Source organism: Vidua macroura, chromosome 12, assembly GCF_024509145.1.
Source record: "Vidua macroura isolate BioBank_ID:100142 chromosome 12, ASM2450914v1, whole genome shotgun sequence".
In the NCBI taxonomy this organism is placed as follows: Eukaryota; Metazoa; Chordata; class Aves; order Passeriformes; family Viduidae; genus Vidua; species Vidua macroura.
The window spans coordinates 8,872,549-8,891,060 of NC_071582.1; the positions used below are offsets into that span (position 1 = coordinate 8,872,549).

Below are 18,512 nucleotides of genomic sequence, written 5' to 3' on the forward strand. Positions count from 1 at the left end.
TGCAAAGTAAATTACTCAAATAATTATCTGGAAAGGAAGAAATAAATGAAATTTAACTTAAAATGTTACTCTGGGTTTGAAATTTCATTATAAAACCCCAAATACTACAGAAGTCACAATAGTCAATCTATATCATATAAAACCAGCATGAATTCAGAGTGACATGCCCCAGAAGGAAAACAAACTTAGAAGGGAGCTTAAACGGAAATCTTCCATTTGCCAGATTTATCATATGCAATGATTTGAAAAATGCTAATTATTAAAAGAACATAAGCCTATCAGAAGCATGAAGACAAGAAGCATTACTGGGGTAAAGCAACAGCAACACTTACTTTGGGCAAAGTAGCCATGATGCATTACATAGAGGTGAGCCAGCACCTTGGTATTTTTAGCTTTAATAATCAAAACAATAAGTGATTCAATGAAATGTAAACATAATATTGTGAAACTGCACAATACAGTTACATAAAGTGAACGTTAAGGAACTTTTTCAGCATGGGAAGTTTACAGTCTATGGCTTCTGGTGGACTCAGTACCGATAGCTCTTAGTAGTTCTTGTAACTGTGGATGACCTTATACTCATGGGTTTTTTACTAGGGAAAGTTTTTCTAAACTCACTAATATTTGACAGATAACTGTAGAATGTGAAGCTTATCAGGTATCCTTTTACAATTTTCTTTCAACTTACTGGCCTGTAAAATGAGATGGACTAAAGCACTTGTCAAATTCTTTGTTATGTCACTGTTTGTCATTTTCTTCTTTTAACAATTTCCTCTTTCTTCCTAATGAATTCTCCAAAGGATATCAAATACTCTGTCCCCACCATTCTCCAAGTTAATAACAATGTAACTGCATATAAATTATTTCAGATCAATCTTGCTATTACTCATATCTCTGGAGATAATTTCCATTGTGATGCCTTTTTTTTTTTCACGTGTTGAAATATTAATGACTATAGAAAGCAATTCAAGGAAATCTAACTATTATTTTGGACAAATAGAGAGTCTGCCAACTCCCTACTTGCATCTGCCCTCTCCCTTCCTAAAAGGTAATTAAGACAAGATTCCTAGAAAAACTATAATGGTATCATTCTTAATGTGTGCCATTTTAATAACTATTTACCCTTGCTGGTTTGCCACTATTGCCTTCACCATTATAAAGTCACTTGATAACAAGATGTCTCTCTTCAATTTCAAAATTCTTTTATTGAAGGGTTACTGAAGAAGAAAACTAGCAATCTTCCTGAAGATTAGTTAGATTCTTAACTGAGTATCAATTCAGATGTACGTCTTCTTTTAATTGTATTTTAAAGTTCAAAAGCCTCTCCTTTTACTGAGAATAACCTTTCACAAATTATGGTTTTAAAGGCTTACATCAGCTGTTCAAGAACTGTATCAGTATTGGAAGGCTTAGAGAGGCTTCAGCTATTTACCATGTTGCTTCAAAAAATGCCCCTCCAATGTTCATCTTTAAAAATACCTACTACTCTATCCAAGCCAACTGGAGGGCTTAAATTACAAGTCAAATAATAGATTTTACAATAAAAGTTAAGGCAGTAATTTCAGTTTGAAATATGCTGTGGCAGAAGCCCAGGCATTAGAAACCTGGACAATCAGGCAATCAAGTCAATTAAAGGAATAGTAACTCTGAAACCAGAAGGCATCCCAATCCCGATATTGATCTCTCATTCATATTATTAATACACAAAATCCACTGTGATTTTCACAGTAACCAAAAGACTAGCTTTGAAAAGTCTTAAAATTTGGCTTCCACCCATGAAGCACCTCTCTGTCCTTTCCACCCTTCATACAGTATTTTCTACCCAGCACACACCTATTAATCCCTGCCACACTGGAACAAGACTGCTAAACAGTAAGAGAAGATAAGATTCATGGTGTATATAGATGTAATTTACTCAGAAACCCTGTTTTGTGATGCCTGATGACAAACCACCCAAGTAACCCAAGTGCATCAAGTACAACCAACAGGAAAGAAGTTACACTGCAAAAACCCCAACCTCTACTTCCCTTTGCCAGTACTAACTTTGCTTCTTTCACCTATTTTTATTCTAACTTTTCTTTCACCTATTTTTATTCCCTTTGCCAGTACTAACTTTGCTTCTTTCACCTATTTATTTTAAACATGAGAAGAATCAGACTTACCCTTTACATTCACATTATAAACAGTAAAAGCAGCTATATTTTTATTAATACTCTGAATAATTTATAGCTTTAATTACTGTAACAAGTTTCTACTCCCACTTTGTAAATACCAACTGTTGTGTCTTGACTTCTCTGCATGGTCAGTCCTTCCATTTCTTAATGCTGGCCATAAGAAAGCACCACAGCACTACCCAGCAGAAGCTTGTTAGGAAGAGAGGCAAAGCCACCAGGATGCTAACAGGTGAGCATTACAAAATCACCAGATGGTATGAACTAAACTAGTAACTGCAACCTGCAGCTGATCTCTTGGAGTCAGTGAATAAATGAGGCAGATAATCTAAAATCCTCTGATTTCATACATTCAGAATCTCTGATTTCATTGACAGGTGTTCAAACCCTGCTGCTAGCTCAGAAACACCTAGAGCTCTAAAATGTAATGCAATTAAACTTTAAAGGAATTAGTTAAAGAAATAATAAGAAAATTAAATATATTAGAAAAAAACTTGGAAGAATGATCTCTCTTCCTACATCAAGGGACTGATTTCAACATGGCAAGCTGATATTCAACCACTGTTTTTTCACTCACTATTGACTAATTTTTTTAATGACTTTTTGTCATATACAACCTTGTGGAACTGTGCAGTACACAGATGACAAACGTGGAGCACAAAAGTTTGGCTGTTATCCTTTCTACCTCTTGTGGAAAGACAGGGACACAAAAGAAAGCAATTCACTCACTTCAAATTTTCAAGACAGAACAACAAAAACCCCTTTAAGCTATATTCAAGAATAATCTGCTTTCTTTCTTCCCAGTAAGTAGTAGTAAAAAAGCTCAGGAGAATGAAGTCCAGGGAACAGTACAACAGACGATACAATACCACATGCTTGAAGGGTCCTAGCAAAAACTGACCTCTCATTGCAAGTGCAGAGTACTAAAAGGCAGCATAATTACAGAGAAAAGAATCTCATATCCTTGTGAATAGTTTTCTAGAATGTAATTAAAAGAGAAGTGTTGAATAAGCAAAGATTATCAAGTCTAAATGGAGCTACAATACCACCAATATATCTTTGCCTGATTTTCTACATATCTCTATGGATACCAACAGACTATGCTGGTCCCAAGAGGATTCAGTGGTTTTACTCAAAATATAAGTAACAGCCCTTCTTTTTTTATACTACCAAATCAACACGATAATTCTGGAATTCATTAGTGAAGAACACTACCCAATCCAGCATAATAGCTTTACTTCCTCTGCAAAACACTTCAAAAAATATCTAAATGAATATGGAAATGCATCTTTCTGTGGCAAATTGTTCATTATTGAATCATTATCAACTCTTGTTAGACAAAATTTCTCTCTTTTGCAATGTACAAGATCATTAAAATGTTTGAGAGCTCCATCATGAAAGACAGTGGCACTTTATAATCCACTATCTCTTCAGGCAAATATGCTTATGGCTGAACATAATACACAAAACAACAACATCCCCTTGACACACAATTCTTTCTTTTAATGGTACTCTTAAGTGTTGACAGCAATGGTGAAATATGTTGTCACTCTCTCTTCTTCTTTTTTAATAGTTTTTAACTATTTCAGAAATGTATTTCTGCCATGATAAAATTTTGGGAAGGGATGTATTTCTTAGATCTTGGTTGTGGAACCCCTGATGCTCAATCACTGCTATTAGCTAGTGAGATATTTCCTATAAGCACATCAAGTTCATGTTCTTAGCCTCCCTTCATCTCCTTTTAAAATCCAAAGATCCCAAAAAAATGAACCAATGCCTTAAATATTATTTAATAAAATAAATATGTTCATTCTGTTTATGGGAACATGCCACAATTTAATATTAAAAAACTGTATAACATATTTTTGTCTAAAAAAACTTTAGAAGAATTATCATTTTTCTTTTCAATAATAAATAAAGAAACTATAAACTCAGATAGTAGTACCACACAGAAAAGTACTACTCTATGTTTTCATGTAGCTTTCATCATTCCTCTCTCCAAACTTTCACCATCAATTAAAATACAATGCAAAAAGTAATGATGTGAAGGTGTAATGTACAAAGCTGTATCCGCTAGAGTAACATAAGTAAAATGAACACAATTTTTTGCTATGACAAGACAAAAACCCCAAGTGGAATACTTTTAAAGACATACTTTTAGAATTTTGATGTGAACATACCTTAGAGATGTATTCTGAAAGCTTTCTATAATTCTTAGCTGCATATAGAAGGAAATGAAGTACTTTTGCTCCAAGAAAATAAAATCCCTAAGAACTCTTAGCCACAAAGCTTTACAAAACTATTTCAGTTCTCAGCAGCTTTGGGTGACTGACATATACATATCTTGCTATTTGTTAATCCTGTCTACAAAACCATCTAAATGGAGGCTTCTTCTCAAATCTGTATTAATGATGTAATTCTATTATGTCTAATAGAATCATCTGTTCAATAAAAATGAAAAGCCAAGAAGATAAAGTTGCACCAATTATTTTTGTCATATATTTAAAGGTATATATTGTTTAGAAATTGAATGGCTTAAATTAAAAACATGAACAATTAATTTGCCTTTGGTAATACAAATTTTAAAAGAAATCATACTTTGCTATATATATTTTTTAAAATAAAATCAGCATCAGCTACAAAGCCTAGAGACATTCCACACATGCTGCTGATCAAAATACTGGAGAAGCAATTGAAGTAACTTGTTTTTTTAGCTTTCTGCTAAAACAGAAAAAAAGACAACACGTTTGAAAGAGTGTTCAGGGAAAGTCTGCTTTGCTTTATCAAAATAACAGCTACATTTTAGCTTTGCTGTCTTCAGATAAAAGTGTCATTAACCAATTGGCATGTCTTCTCTCTAGTCAAAGTTGACAGAGATGGGCATTTAAAAATAATTGCCTGTTTTCAGTTTCGTATATGAAGTTTAAACAAAATTCTTTGTTTAAACAAAAAATTGTTTTCAGCAATAGCTGAGCTTTGTCTGTCTCTGTTTCAGAGAAAATTAAAGTAGTAAACAAAGACTGAGCAAAGTAGAAAGATTTCCAAAAGAAATTGCAGACCACCAGGATTTGGATTTAGGTAATCCACTTAGATTACCATGGCTATGTCTTAAAAGGACAATACTGAGATCACAAAATAGGTCATGTCTACAAGATGGGGAATATAGAAGTGATACAATGTGAAATGCAGAAATTCAGAACAAATATTCAGAGTCATACTGCAATCTAAGATACAAAACAAAAATGGTCCCAAGACCACGTGTTGCCAAATTAAATCTTTTGAAATCAACAGTTTTATGTTCCAAGCTGGACAAACAAAAGGAGATTTTCCAACCAATGCCATCAACACATTAACATGTTTCAGGTAACACGAAGTGCAGGCAATGAAAAAAAGCTTTCAATAGCTAAGGCCACAATGTAATACACCATTTGCTTGCTTTTTTCCAAGTTTCAACAGCAGAAAATGTTAAGCAGGTCTGGAAGCAGAAGTGTCCATCTATTTCTTAGAAGTGACAGAGTTTCTAATACAGAAAATATCAAAGAAATTAAGAGCCCTCAAATTATTACCTGAAGGGAAGCCTACAGTAAATTGGTAGGTAGCTCAAGAATTGAATGTTAGAAAAAAAATCTTTAAATGCACAAATAAAAAAATTGGTGTAAATGTCTTCTCAAACAAAATTAAGGAAAAAATAACCTTGGAAATAATTTAGAATTTACATCAAATCAAAATATATCAGCTTTCTAGATCAACTTAAGAAAATCTTAGTATTTCCTTCTTCTAAAAAGTCCTGGATAATGGCCTTTATGAGGAACTCGTCCAACATAAAAAGATTTGAATAGGAAAGTCAGTGTTGCTATGAGAAACAGAGCAACTTCCAGATGCTTGACATGTCAGGCCTAGACAAGGGAATGAAAAATGTCTCTTTCTGACCAAAGAGGCTTTGAGGGGATACTCGTAAAGAATTACCTACTTACCCATCAGATTTGAGTTCATGAAAGGTGTCGGGGACAATCCTTCATGAGGCCCTAATCGACTGTCATTCAAGTGATCACTGTAATGAGGACTGTCTGCAAAACCCTAGAGAAAAAAAGACCAGAGTATTAAACAGATTATTTGGCAGCCCTGCTAATTGAGTGTAATGACACTTTCCTAATTAAATGTGCAGAGTCACAATTGGTCATTAATCACAAAAGTTGGCTTTCAGGTCTATCTCACAGAAATTACTCTCTGTCCACATATTACTTTCTCCCCATCAAAAAGAAACCACATCGTTTCTTAATAAGCTGTGTCCTCATGGACAAGATTTCTAAAAATTGAATAATACAGAGATATTTTGATATTTGAATCCTCTTAGTGCTAAAAGTCACTAACCACAGAGAGTAAAATTAGTCTGAAGAACTTGCAACTCTTTTTTTTTTCCTAAGCTTTCTGTTTGCATTAATAAAAGACAGTAAAAAGTTCAGGAAGACTAATGTTAAGAAAAAATGTTGGTGCAGATGATGGTGCATTTCTTCTTGCAGCCTGCAATTAATATTACAGATTAATAGGCATCTTGACACTATCACATTATTAACCAGCATAGCTCACTGACAAAAGGTTTACTTCCATATAGTGATTAAATAAACAACTTTGTCACCCAATTTGCAAACAAGCACTGAAACTGAAATACTTTTTTGCATATTTCTACCATCACCACAGCCAGCTTACCAGGCTTGGAGTGTCCCTTACACAGTCAGGAAATACTGGCTTATTGAAAGCTTACACCAAAGGAAGAGGAGATAGAAAACAAAGAAGTCCTTGGATGTACATATTCTTTAATTAACCCAGTTACGTAAAGCTCTCCTCAAGACATTTTGAAATCCCATCAGCTTTTCCGTATAAAGGTTTGAATATGCCACAGGCCCTTCAGACTTACCAAATGCACGCTGAATCACTTATTCTGTACCAAAACATGAAAGACCTGGCACTCAGAAATGTACTTCCTTTGTAGACAAAGTTTTGAAAAATATTGTGTAAATGTTATCTTACAATTCACACTTAGTCACTTCTCGTTCAGAAACCTACAGCTCAGGCCTAATTAAGAGAGGAGGGAAAATTGTTCACAGCTACCAGAAACCATCCCAAGTGCCCTGGGACTATAAAATCATCAATCACTGAACATTTATCATTTCTCCAGACCGCAGGCTCACATTCAAGACAACATTAATGGGGCTGAAACAGGCCTCCCTATCTTTGCAGGCGTGCTGTCAGTTCTACCAAAGGGCTGCTAAGTGAGGGCTAAAGAACTGTCACAGCACTGCTGCTGCTTATGGATGCGTGTCACACTCCTGCTGCTGTTCGGCTGCACAGCAATCCTTCCGGAGACCCAGCTCCCCACTGAATCTTTGGCTGACTTTATCTGCTTCTGAATCGGCGATACACTTGTGATAGGCATCCAGAAACAATCTTAGTGACATTTACAACTTGGTTATGACCACAAGGGTGTCCTCTGGAAACCATGACCTAGCCCCGTCTGTCAGACAAGCAGCGTGGAACAGCAGCTGCTGAGGAAATGGAGTGGCTCCTAGCTAAGGTCACCACATGTGGTTTATTTTTATGCTGAAATGAAACAAGAAAGAAATTAAATCTGCTGAATAAAGACACAAAAATTTGCAAATACAGGACCAAAAAACAAAGCTCCTGAGTAGGTAGCTTTGTATTTGTGTCTCTGCTTTTACTCTTTATTGTGGTTGCTTTTATAAAACCTTTTTCCCTAAGATTTTAGCTATATTTTTTTAAAAAGAATATAAAGAACACTGTCAGTGATAAAAAAGGATACATATCTCAGACATTCAGCAAGTGGTGCCCAAACAAGGCCCAGAAACTGCCATCTTTAGGACATCTATATTTATAGAGTAAATAAGATAAGTACTGAAAATATAACACGGGTAAGACTCATTTCATATAAAGCTGCACATCATGCAACACAATCTACCTAATGCACAGGACTCTTAATGGTCCTCCTCATGTTAATATTGCATAGCCCCTCACAAAATAGAGGAATTGGAGAACTGGGTGGGTGGTTTACACAAAAATGAATATTCTTCCTTCTATCATCAAAATTCCTTTGAAGAATACTTGACATCATGTTCATTTCATATACCCTCTCAGTTTCCCAAAATGCACTTGCATCCAATTACCACAGCATACAAGTTGTACTTCTACACTACCAGACAAATCATCTACCTGGAAAATACTCGGGGTTATCCTTCACAACACCAAAGCCATTGAAAACAAAACATTTGGTATACAGGGTGAAAATGCGCTACGGGATATGCAAGCCCTTTAAATAGAATTGTTTTTTTCTGGACTTTAACATAATTCCTAAAATTATTTCTATCAGGCATTTCATTATTTGCCACTAGAGAATTCTCACTCCTGCAAATTGTAACCTATGCCTTCACCTACAGTGGACCAATGTAAAGAGGTCTTACCTTGGCCACCATGCCTGACACCAGTTACTCAGTCTCAGTATTCAGTTATGGATTATCAACTCAGGCCACAGAGTTCTGTTTGGGATTAGAAACCCTGGGCTGATTCCTACAAGTAACTCACCCACACTAAATGAATACAAAATAACCACAAACACGTGCAGCTTTGATTTAACAACTTTTGCAATTCACAAAAGCAAATGAAGAGAAATCAGAAGAGCTCTAAGGACAGTAATTTAAATTACACAGTTTTTTCACAGCATTCTTCACATTTAAGCTGTACTTCAAATAAAATTGCATTCCTCTTACCATTCCTTGCTTTTGCATCTGTATTGTTAACCTATAGAGTAAACAGCAAAGTACTACTACTGGGAAGAGTTGTAACCAATCATAGATAAAACTTTAGAAGCTTCCAATAGCTTCTGATAAGCAACTGGAAGCTTCTAGTCATACAATCAAAGCTCAAAAAATGTTCTAACAAATACAATAGCGCAAATCAACAGCATATGCTTATTGCTCAAAGAAGAACAGTTGAAAGCCTTAAAAAGTCTGGAATACCAATGAAGGATAGTGCTTTTTAAGACACACCCTACTTGTGTGACTGAGTAATGAAGAGATGACACAATCAGCTGGCACATGAACTCGTCCCTCATGGCAAAAGCAGCAGAAGATGGCAGGGAGGGATTTACATGACATTCTATCAGAGCCCCTTTTCAAATGCATGTTTTAAGCAAGACTCAATAATACATACTGCCAAATTTCATTCTTCCTTTCTGAGAAAGGCAGGAAATCTCAGTTCCTGACAATTTTGAAGACTAATCTACTGAAGCTCGCTTAAATATAGCTGGATTGATATAGACTGCAAGCAGAAAAAGGAACTAATGAGTCATGCCAAAAGTTACTCTCCCCTGTTGGAAAGAGCTATCTGATGGTACATATTCTGGCTGGTGATGTCATTCTTTGGACCACAGGTGGGCTTCCAAAGCCCTTTGGAGCATTTCTATCTCCTGTTACCTGCAGGGCACATTTAACATAGGCTGGAAAGAGACATTCCATGCTGAAAACACATGCCCATTTCTGCCTCTGTGCCTTCAGCAAACCTACCAATGGATTAGTGTGCATCAGAGTGCACCCTTGGAGTGTTTAGCAAATAACTGGCAAAAAGTCTGCAAAATAGGAGTTACCAGACAAATTTATTTCTTGTTTTAAGCACTTTGTTCTGAAAGAATTTCAGATAGCTGAGGGCATTTTTCTGCTTGCAGAGAGAAAACTGATTTTGAATATGATTAGATGACATAGCTGTAAACTCAAAACTGTCTTGCTTGTTCCAACTTCATAGCTATTACAAAAGCAAGTTTTAACTTTCCCAAAGGAAGACAAAACTTTTCTTTCTGTACTTTTATAGCCCAAATAAAGTGCAATTGGGGTTAATTGTTCCCTTACAGCATTTTCTAATGTTGTCACTGTTCACTTTGCACAGGCCTCTCCCTGGATCTCAGTCTGACTGAATGTTTGTGATCAGAAAGACCAAGTCAGATACATCTACAAATAAAATCAGCAAGTATTGTCTACTAATAATACCTGTGATGAAATGCAGCAGAAAGACTACTACTAATTAGTACTGCAATTTAACTGAGTAGTGAAGGCACTCTCAACATTGCATGCTAGATTTCCAGGATTTCACTGAATTACAGTGATGTTCTCTAATCATTCCAATAAATAAAGTCCACCAATTTAAAAATTCCACAGCTGTAACATTCATTCCTACCTCTTCTAGGTAAGATGCCCCAAATGCCCAAGTGATTTAGGGTCTATCTGTATCAGGATTTTCCGAGCACAGGGATGCTAACACAGCCAAACCAATTAAAAATCTGACACTATTTACAAAATTATTAATACTTGTACACAGGACACCTGAAAATTATCTTACATAATGTACTATTCTAGAAGACTCAGAAGACAAAATGGAAAAAATCCCCGACCCATAATCCAGAGTAAACACATTGCTTACCAGGCATGTTTATCCTACCAAACCGTGAGAGAAGGCCTGACACAATGAGTCTATGCCCCGTTTTACAAACAAAGTGATAATTAACCTCCTAAAACTCAATGTCTTTCAATGACCATTAAAATTCTGTCATTTTGGTTAAATTGAATTACAGAAGTCAAATAAGAACAAGTCAAAAGCCTTTCCCAGTTCACTGTTCCTACTCTTTTTCATTGCACTGGATCCAGGTTTTCTGTGAGATTAATCCTCTCCCATTTACTTCCCCTTCAAAAACATAAAACTATTGTCCCTTAGCAATTATTTTCTGAAGTCACATCATAAGAACACACATGCACACATGCATAAGCAAAATTGTACTCCTGCCCCTAAATCAAGTTGTGGAGTTTTTGGTTTTGTTTTTAAATAACCACAACATCTTGTTTCCACTTTAGGGTAAAACGTGAAAAATGGAGAAGATGCTGCCACTATGTGGCACACCATTTTCCTATTTATTGAGTTCATACTCAACTCATTGAGTTGTCCTCCCTGTACAATGTACTACTCCACAGCATTTCATTTGCTCAAGTCCACTAGACTAGAGATAACAGGGGTTTTGTTTGTTTCTCCTCCCTTAGCCTCAAGCCCTCTCCTACACAAGTCCCTGGGAACAGACCAAAATCTAAGGCTCGTAACCAAGCTGCCAGATCACTAAGCACGTATTTGCATTTTAGCAATTTACAATATAGCTCAATTACTGCCTTTAAACTTAAGACATTAAAATTCCACTAAAATGAATGGTTGAGTTCACAGTTTGACGTGGCTGCAGACCAAAAGATTAAACTTAATGAATGCTGCTTTCAATTCCTTGAGTTCTATCGTTTGGCTGACTTTAAATAACAAATATTAATTGTTTAAAGCTCAGGAGTACTGAGGTCCCTTGCAAGCTAAATTTGGCAATGAACTTATGAATCAGGCAACAGTCATCCAAATGACTAATGTGTAAATGAACAAGTGAAGCTACTGCTAAAATCCACTTTATTTTGGATTATCTGGCTCTCCAAACTAATCTGAAAGTTCTACAGACAAACAAGAAGGGAAAAAAACACAAGAAGAGGGGGGGAAGTGAGGAAAGAAAGCAAGAGGCGGTGAGAGACAGACGGACAGACCAGAGAGACTGACTACATCCAGGAACACTGCGCTGAGTCACTGACTGCAGGTTAGACAAGAGGCCCTGTACAACAGCCATACCAACGTGTCCTAGTGAATTTAAAAGATTATGCATTCTATGATCCTGAATAATTCCAGAAATACATAACCTTTAAAAAAAATAGAAAGGAAAAGAAGAGTATTTTTAGTCATTGAATCTATGTATCTGTTAACAGGTCTTAGAGGAAAGACTAGAGAGCCAAAAACCTGGCTTGGTCTACTGAACACACAGATCAGGAAGAATGTTGCAAAAATTAAGGTAAGCTAAAAATAAATGTAGAGAAGAGTACTCTTCCTTTTTGCCTTCAGGATCACTTACACTATATTCATTGATTTTAACAGAACATCAAGAAATATCACATTGCCACAGGCCATGGCCATAACTCCATTTAAATCATGAACAATCTTGCAGCAAACTAGCAGTGGGAACAATGTTGTTTCCAAGCAATGACCAAAGTCATCTTACGAAGTCTGGAGCAGATGGATGATGATGGGAGTCTCCCCACACTCCTTACACAGTTTCATCCACGTTGCTCTCATTTGCCCACTACAGTCCAAATGCTAAGGGACCAAGCTGAGTGTGCCAGGAAACAAACACATCTCCCTCTGCAGGCTCCATGTCTGCCACTTCCCAGCCCCCTGAGAACAGCCAGGACTTCAACCCCACCTCCCTTAGCTGCACAAGAAGCTTGGACAATTCTCCTTAAACAGAGGAATGAATGCAATTTGCTGATGGAGACCACCCAATCACACCAGAAACAAGGAGCTTTCTAGCTTTAATTATGATTCTCTTTCTGTAACCATCAGCAAGTGTTAACATTCAACTACAGTATCCTAAAGACAGAAATGCAGCTTTTTTGCATTATTTGGTCACTTGCTACAACATGGCAGGGCAAAAGCAGGTATCACTACCTCAGATTTCACATATTACTGAGAAAAGTCAAGAGAGCTTTCACAAGTATCCTCAAAGTGTCACGCTAAGTAACATGCTTTGTAACAGAGTTCCAAAACTATTCATTAGCTTTTTTTCCTATATCAAGTTGAAACACATGAAAATCTTGTGTGTAGGAATGGAGAACAATTGAAAACACAGTTTGGTTTTTTTTCAAATTTATTTCGAATGTTATTTATTTTTTAATAAACATCATTTTCTCCAGGTCTAAAGCGATTTCCAAGAAGTTAAGTTACTGAGTGACAAATCTGATTTTAAACAGCTAAACCCAATAGCCCATTACACCTCTCTAAACTCCTGTGAGACAAATATCAGCATGATATGCAATAGGACAATTCCCTGGCCTCATGGAAAACTAATTTGTGAACAGATTCCAATGCTAATTCCAATGTGGTAGGTAGTTGCAATAAAAACAAAACAAAACAAACAAACAAAAAAAAAACCCACAACCAAAATATCCACTTCTCTAATATAGATGAAATGAAAAATTCATATGATGGAAACCAGATTTTTCTAGCTCTTATCTAAGCTATAAACCAGGAGATAAAATGATAGATGTATAGCCAACAGACTAACAACAAATGATTAAAAAGAAGATACTTTAAAACCTGACTTAAGCATTCAGAATTTAAAAAACAAGACTTGCTTTGAAAAATGCTGCTTGTGAATCAAATTATAAAGTAGGCTGCATTTGCAAGTGTCCTGAGCACTGAATATGGAATATTTAATCTGGGCTTTAATTCATCTGCTACCTTGTAGAATACATCAGGAAAAGCAAATAACCAGCAGCAGAACCACCAAACAACCTCCCTCCCCCGCAAAAAAAAAAAAAAAAAAAAATTAAAAAAAAATAATCAGAGGACAAAAAGGACACAAATACAACAGACTTGATAACACTTACTGTGTTTCTGTGTCCCTCTTGTCTTGTTTTGCTATTTAACAGCTTTCCTTCTTGTTATGTACCTGAGATTAAGAGGTATAAAATACTATTTCAAAACCTGCTATCTCATTACTATTTTTTTACTTCTTTGCAAATTAAAAGTACCACTTGGGGTGAGGGGAGTATAGTTTGGGCATAAAGTATTTCAGATTCCAACTCATGTCTGAGTATTTTACATACAGTAGAGGGAACAACCTGTTGCCTGATGCTACAAAACCATCTAAGCTAACAGTGCTATCTTGATCAGTTCCACTCTGGTTTCAATTAAATACATAGAGTTATGTAAAGGAACAGGAGGATAAACTGCATCCTCAGTACTGAAACTAGATTCATGTTAAATCAGGTCAAAATGTACACTCACAGCTTTTAGTGCAATGTCCATGTTGCAAATTATTTGAAACACCCGCAGTTCAGAATTTGGAAGAAAAATGCCTCAGCTAGTTTATGCTAAATTTTTAACAGTTACCATTATTATGTGTATATATATATATATATAAAGGAAATCCATCAAGGAAATGTCTCATGAAAAACATGTCAGATATGCTTGATTTGGAGACAGCAATCTGAAGAGATAAAAAACCGATTTGCTCCTTTTATGTTATGACGAAACCAAAACAACGACTGAAAACCTCACAGAGCATTATTCTCCATGAAACAGCAATCATTAGCCACACCACAAGAACAACTACAACCAAAAAAATGTTTAATTACAATACAATGCTTACTCCAAAAAAAGTGACTATACCAATTTGCTGCTACGTTATAAATTACAACTCGCAAATACACGGGAAAGCTAAAAAGTTCAGGATCATCTCACAACAGGAAGACAAAACTTTCAAGTGCTGTAGGGCAATATATCATTGTGCAATATATTATTGTGCAGAAGACATGGTACTCCAGACAAGTACCTCAGAATTTGCTTCAAAGAGCTCAGAAGAACAAGACTTTCAAAAAGCATCATTATCATCCTCTGCAAAACACACTAAGAGTTCCTCTTCTAATGCAAGGCATTATGAACACATGCAAAAATATCTGTAGCTTTATATCACTCAGATAAGGGAGAGACTTGCATACATCAACCAAAGATATTCACTGAAAACCCACCAGTGCTGCACATAGAAAGGTAAAAACAAGATTGGAGACTAGGAAGAAAAACAAGCCCCACAAGACACAAACTTGGTGCAAACTTGGTATTTGTACTGTGGACTTCAGTACAACAATTCAAGAATAAGGGAGGCCACCAGCAAGTCACAGAATTCCAGTGACTGCTGACTACCATTCCTGAATTATTCCTGTAAACAATAAAGCTTTCCTACTTTTGTCTTCACCCCCCCCACTAGGATCTTTTCATATTATTCATTTTTCTAACAAAACAGTTGGTGTATGCAAAAAGAGATTTTGCTCACAGAAGTCACTAATGTCTCCATTTGTACCTTTTCACAAATCTAAGACCACCACAGCAAATTCAAACATAAATACCTGCTGTTCTTTCAGTGTTAGAACACTATTTAGCATTAGGTAATGAAAAGACAAGGCTCCTATATGAGGTTTTCTCAAGCCTGCTGTGATTCCTAGCCTTTAATGTTACTTGAAGATACTATTGAAGTAAGAATGGTTTAGCTTTCAATAAGGTATTACCAGAGACTCTTAAAATAAAATAAACTGCTATTACATATGAGAGAAGGTTCTTGTCTGAATTAATTACTGATGAAAAGATTAAAACCCATGACAAACACCCAACCCCAAGCACAGGAACTTACATCTCATTTTCTCAGTGAAAAAAAATTACCACTATGTTTCCCCCAATTCCCCAAAAAAACCATACCCATACCAATACTCTTCAATAATTCCATGAATAAATCAAAGAGTGGGTAAACAAATATAGTAAAGTTTGCTGATAGCAGTTTTTTTTTAAATAATCCTAACTAAAAGTTAGTGCAAAGTTGCAAAGCAAGTTTTCCATGAAATTGGTAATGAAAGACTAGATAAAATCTGTTGTAAATAAATACAAAATGAACACGCTCAAAAATAATTAATGTCATAACAATGTGGTAACTATGGTGCAATGTAAGACAAAATATTACTTTTCTACACAGTTTTTAGAACATTATCACATCACAGCTCAGTGGCAATCAAAGAATGCATGACTTCGCAACAAGTAAGAAAGGAACAGAGAATGAATCTATCATTACGTGAGGCAGAAATTTATGGTATACCCTCCTCTTGGCTAGTGCATGCAATCAATCACCCTAACTCTGAGGTTATACAGAAGGAGCAGAAAGATTCAGGGAACAAGAACCAACCACAGGTTAAGAGCAGTCACTATACAAGCAGATACCAATAGATTACAGTTCTTCAGCTTGGTTGAATATAGAAGTGCATGTAAAATAAAGGTGTTTGCAGGGAAAAGAGTAAAAATCATGAAGTATATCAGTAACCATTTGGAGCACAGGAACATGGTGGCAATCAGTTGCATCACTGGGCAGCACAAATAAGACAAAAAAATCCGTAAATTTCAGCACAAAATCCTTGTAATTGTTGCCAAAACTGTAACCAAAGCCAGAAAAATTCATAAACAGCAGAGAGCAAGCCCACCAATAGCTATAAGAACCATGTCCAAAAGGTTGGCTCTGTCCAGGAAATCTAAGCAAAGAGCTGGGTATTGCTAGGAGGGTACACAGTAAAGGTAGCAAAATATTTGCCCTATACTCACACTCTTTCCTTATGCATCACTGATGGCCACAGTCAGACCATTCATACTGAACTGAACAGACCTTCAGCAGGATTTGGGAAAGAAAAATATCCTTTAGCCAGTATTCCATCATCTTTTTTCATTAGCTGTCAACAGGTATGCACTAAACTATCACCAAATTCCAATTCTTTTCTTGAAAATTTTCTCTTTCTGTGTCTTTGGAAATCCCAGCCAACAGTGAGCCAACACTTTAAATTCGTAATAATTTTGACACTATATTGTGACCTTTAACAGAAAACTCTAGTAGTAGGCTGCACATGGACTTAAAAAAACAAGTTGAAAATCACACACTATATAAAAAGAATAAGTGGTACCTCTTGAGATTTCAACTTTTCTATATCTGTGGACAGGTCTGAGCTTTTTCCATGAAGACTGCCATTTTCCTGTAAACAGACAAACAAGTAGTAAGAACAATTAGGACAAGAATAACATTCTCAATTGAAATAATGGGGAAAAGCACTGGTTTAGAAAGTTGAACAGGTAAGACAATTACAGCTTACTTAAACTCTGTGTTAATCAACACAAGGAATAACCTAGAAACGTAAAAGGCTTTGTAGAATTTGCCCTGCCTTCCAATAAATCAATCTATACTCTCACAATACAGACCCACACCCTCATTTTTGCTCTTTCTCAGAGACATCTGGTCGAGCAGCACATGTAGGAGTAGACAGAAGTTATCGTTATTCAAAATCCTGAATCAGTAATTTGCCTCATTAGTTGAAAGAAAACCAAAAACTACAGACCATACATCATAGCCAAAATTTATGCATGCAAGCTTGATTTAAACTGGTAAACAAAGTCCAGTGCTTCTTCAGTGAATTCAGAAATTAAATTCCTGTATTCTACTTTTTTTTACAGAAGATACCAGCCACAGGACAAATTAATTTGTGGCTCTTAGTCTTTACCAATTCTATATACAGAGAATATATATTTCTATTGTTCACTTTTCTAGTGAACAATATTTCTAGTGTTCACTTTTCTGGGGAGAACACAGGAATTAAATTTTCCTGTGAAAAGGAATTGAGTTTTCTTTAAAAGAAAACTCTTGTCACCTAAATGACATTCCAGATTACCACTCTTTATTGCCTCATTTTAAAGAAACAACCAACCAAAAAATAAAAAAAAAAAACCAAAAAAAAACCCCACAACTAACACACAAGGCTCACTGACTTTACACTATTCAAAGATTAGCTGGCTGATCCTCTACCATATAAAAAATTGTGATTAATACAGCCACGTAGTCAATGAACCACAAGCTCAAATTCCAGTTAGGTCAGCTTAACTCATAATCGATTTAAATTGATCAGCAACATAAAAAATGAGAATCAAAACACCAAACACATGATAAAAATATGAGTTACATAAAGCTGCATAGTAAGATTGCATTTCAAATGCAGAGGAGGCATTTGAAGGTTCAGCTCCATGCCCCAGGTTATTCAGGAAGTTTTAAAAGAATGTGGAATTTCTATGTTGCACAGAAATATTTCTCCCACACATAAAGTACTTCCACATTTATTATAATTTATCTACTAATGGTCAGTGGAAAAATCATGACTTCATGAGAAACCTTTCTACTGCTGTCTTCCAAAGTAAGGCAGAGGCCGTAATAACACTCAGTGAGCTGAACAAGGTCTTGCAGCCTACCCATTTCATTCCACAGCACAAGAAAGCTGCAAAGGTTCAAGTGCTAGCACAGCTCTCTTACTCAAAGACACTGAAATCAGAACATCAGGTATGCTGTGTATATCTAGTTTAGGTACTTAGCTCATTGTATTTTTAGGGAGTAAATATTCATAAAAAGAGAATGAAGTAGATGAAAGGGAATGTGAGTAACAGGGGCAAGCTTGCTTTGACCATTGTCTTTAGTTTGAAATGGGTCATGTTATTTTAGGAAATCAGATACTAGCAAGAACCTTCAGCTCAGTAAGTGGGATGGATGAGGCTGGAACAAGAACAGGAGGAAGATATTGAAAAAGAAACGCCTGTCTTCAACATCATGACACAGCACATACTATAGCTGGTTAACGTTAACAG

At 35.9% G+C, this 18,512-nt stretch overlaps 1 protein-coding gene across 7 annotated transcripts in view; it reads right to left on the bottom strand.

Moving 5' to 3' along the window:
* TCF12 (transcription factor 12) overlaps positions 1–18,512 on the bottom strand; it is a 160,442-nt gene that overhangs the window by 99,607 nt on the left and 42,323 nt on the right. For all 7 annotated transcript variants that reach the window (XM_053988718.1, XM_053988727.1, XM_053988717.1 and 4 more), the window contains 2 exons: positions 16,793–16,861; positions 6,146–6,248 (listed from right to left, as the gene is read on the bottom strand). In XM_053988718.1, the coding sequence (XP_053844693.1) occupies positions 6,146–6,248; positions 16,793–16,861 (172 nt within the window). The remainder of the gene's footprint in view (positions 1–6,145; positions 6,249–16,792; positions 16,862–18,512) is intronic.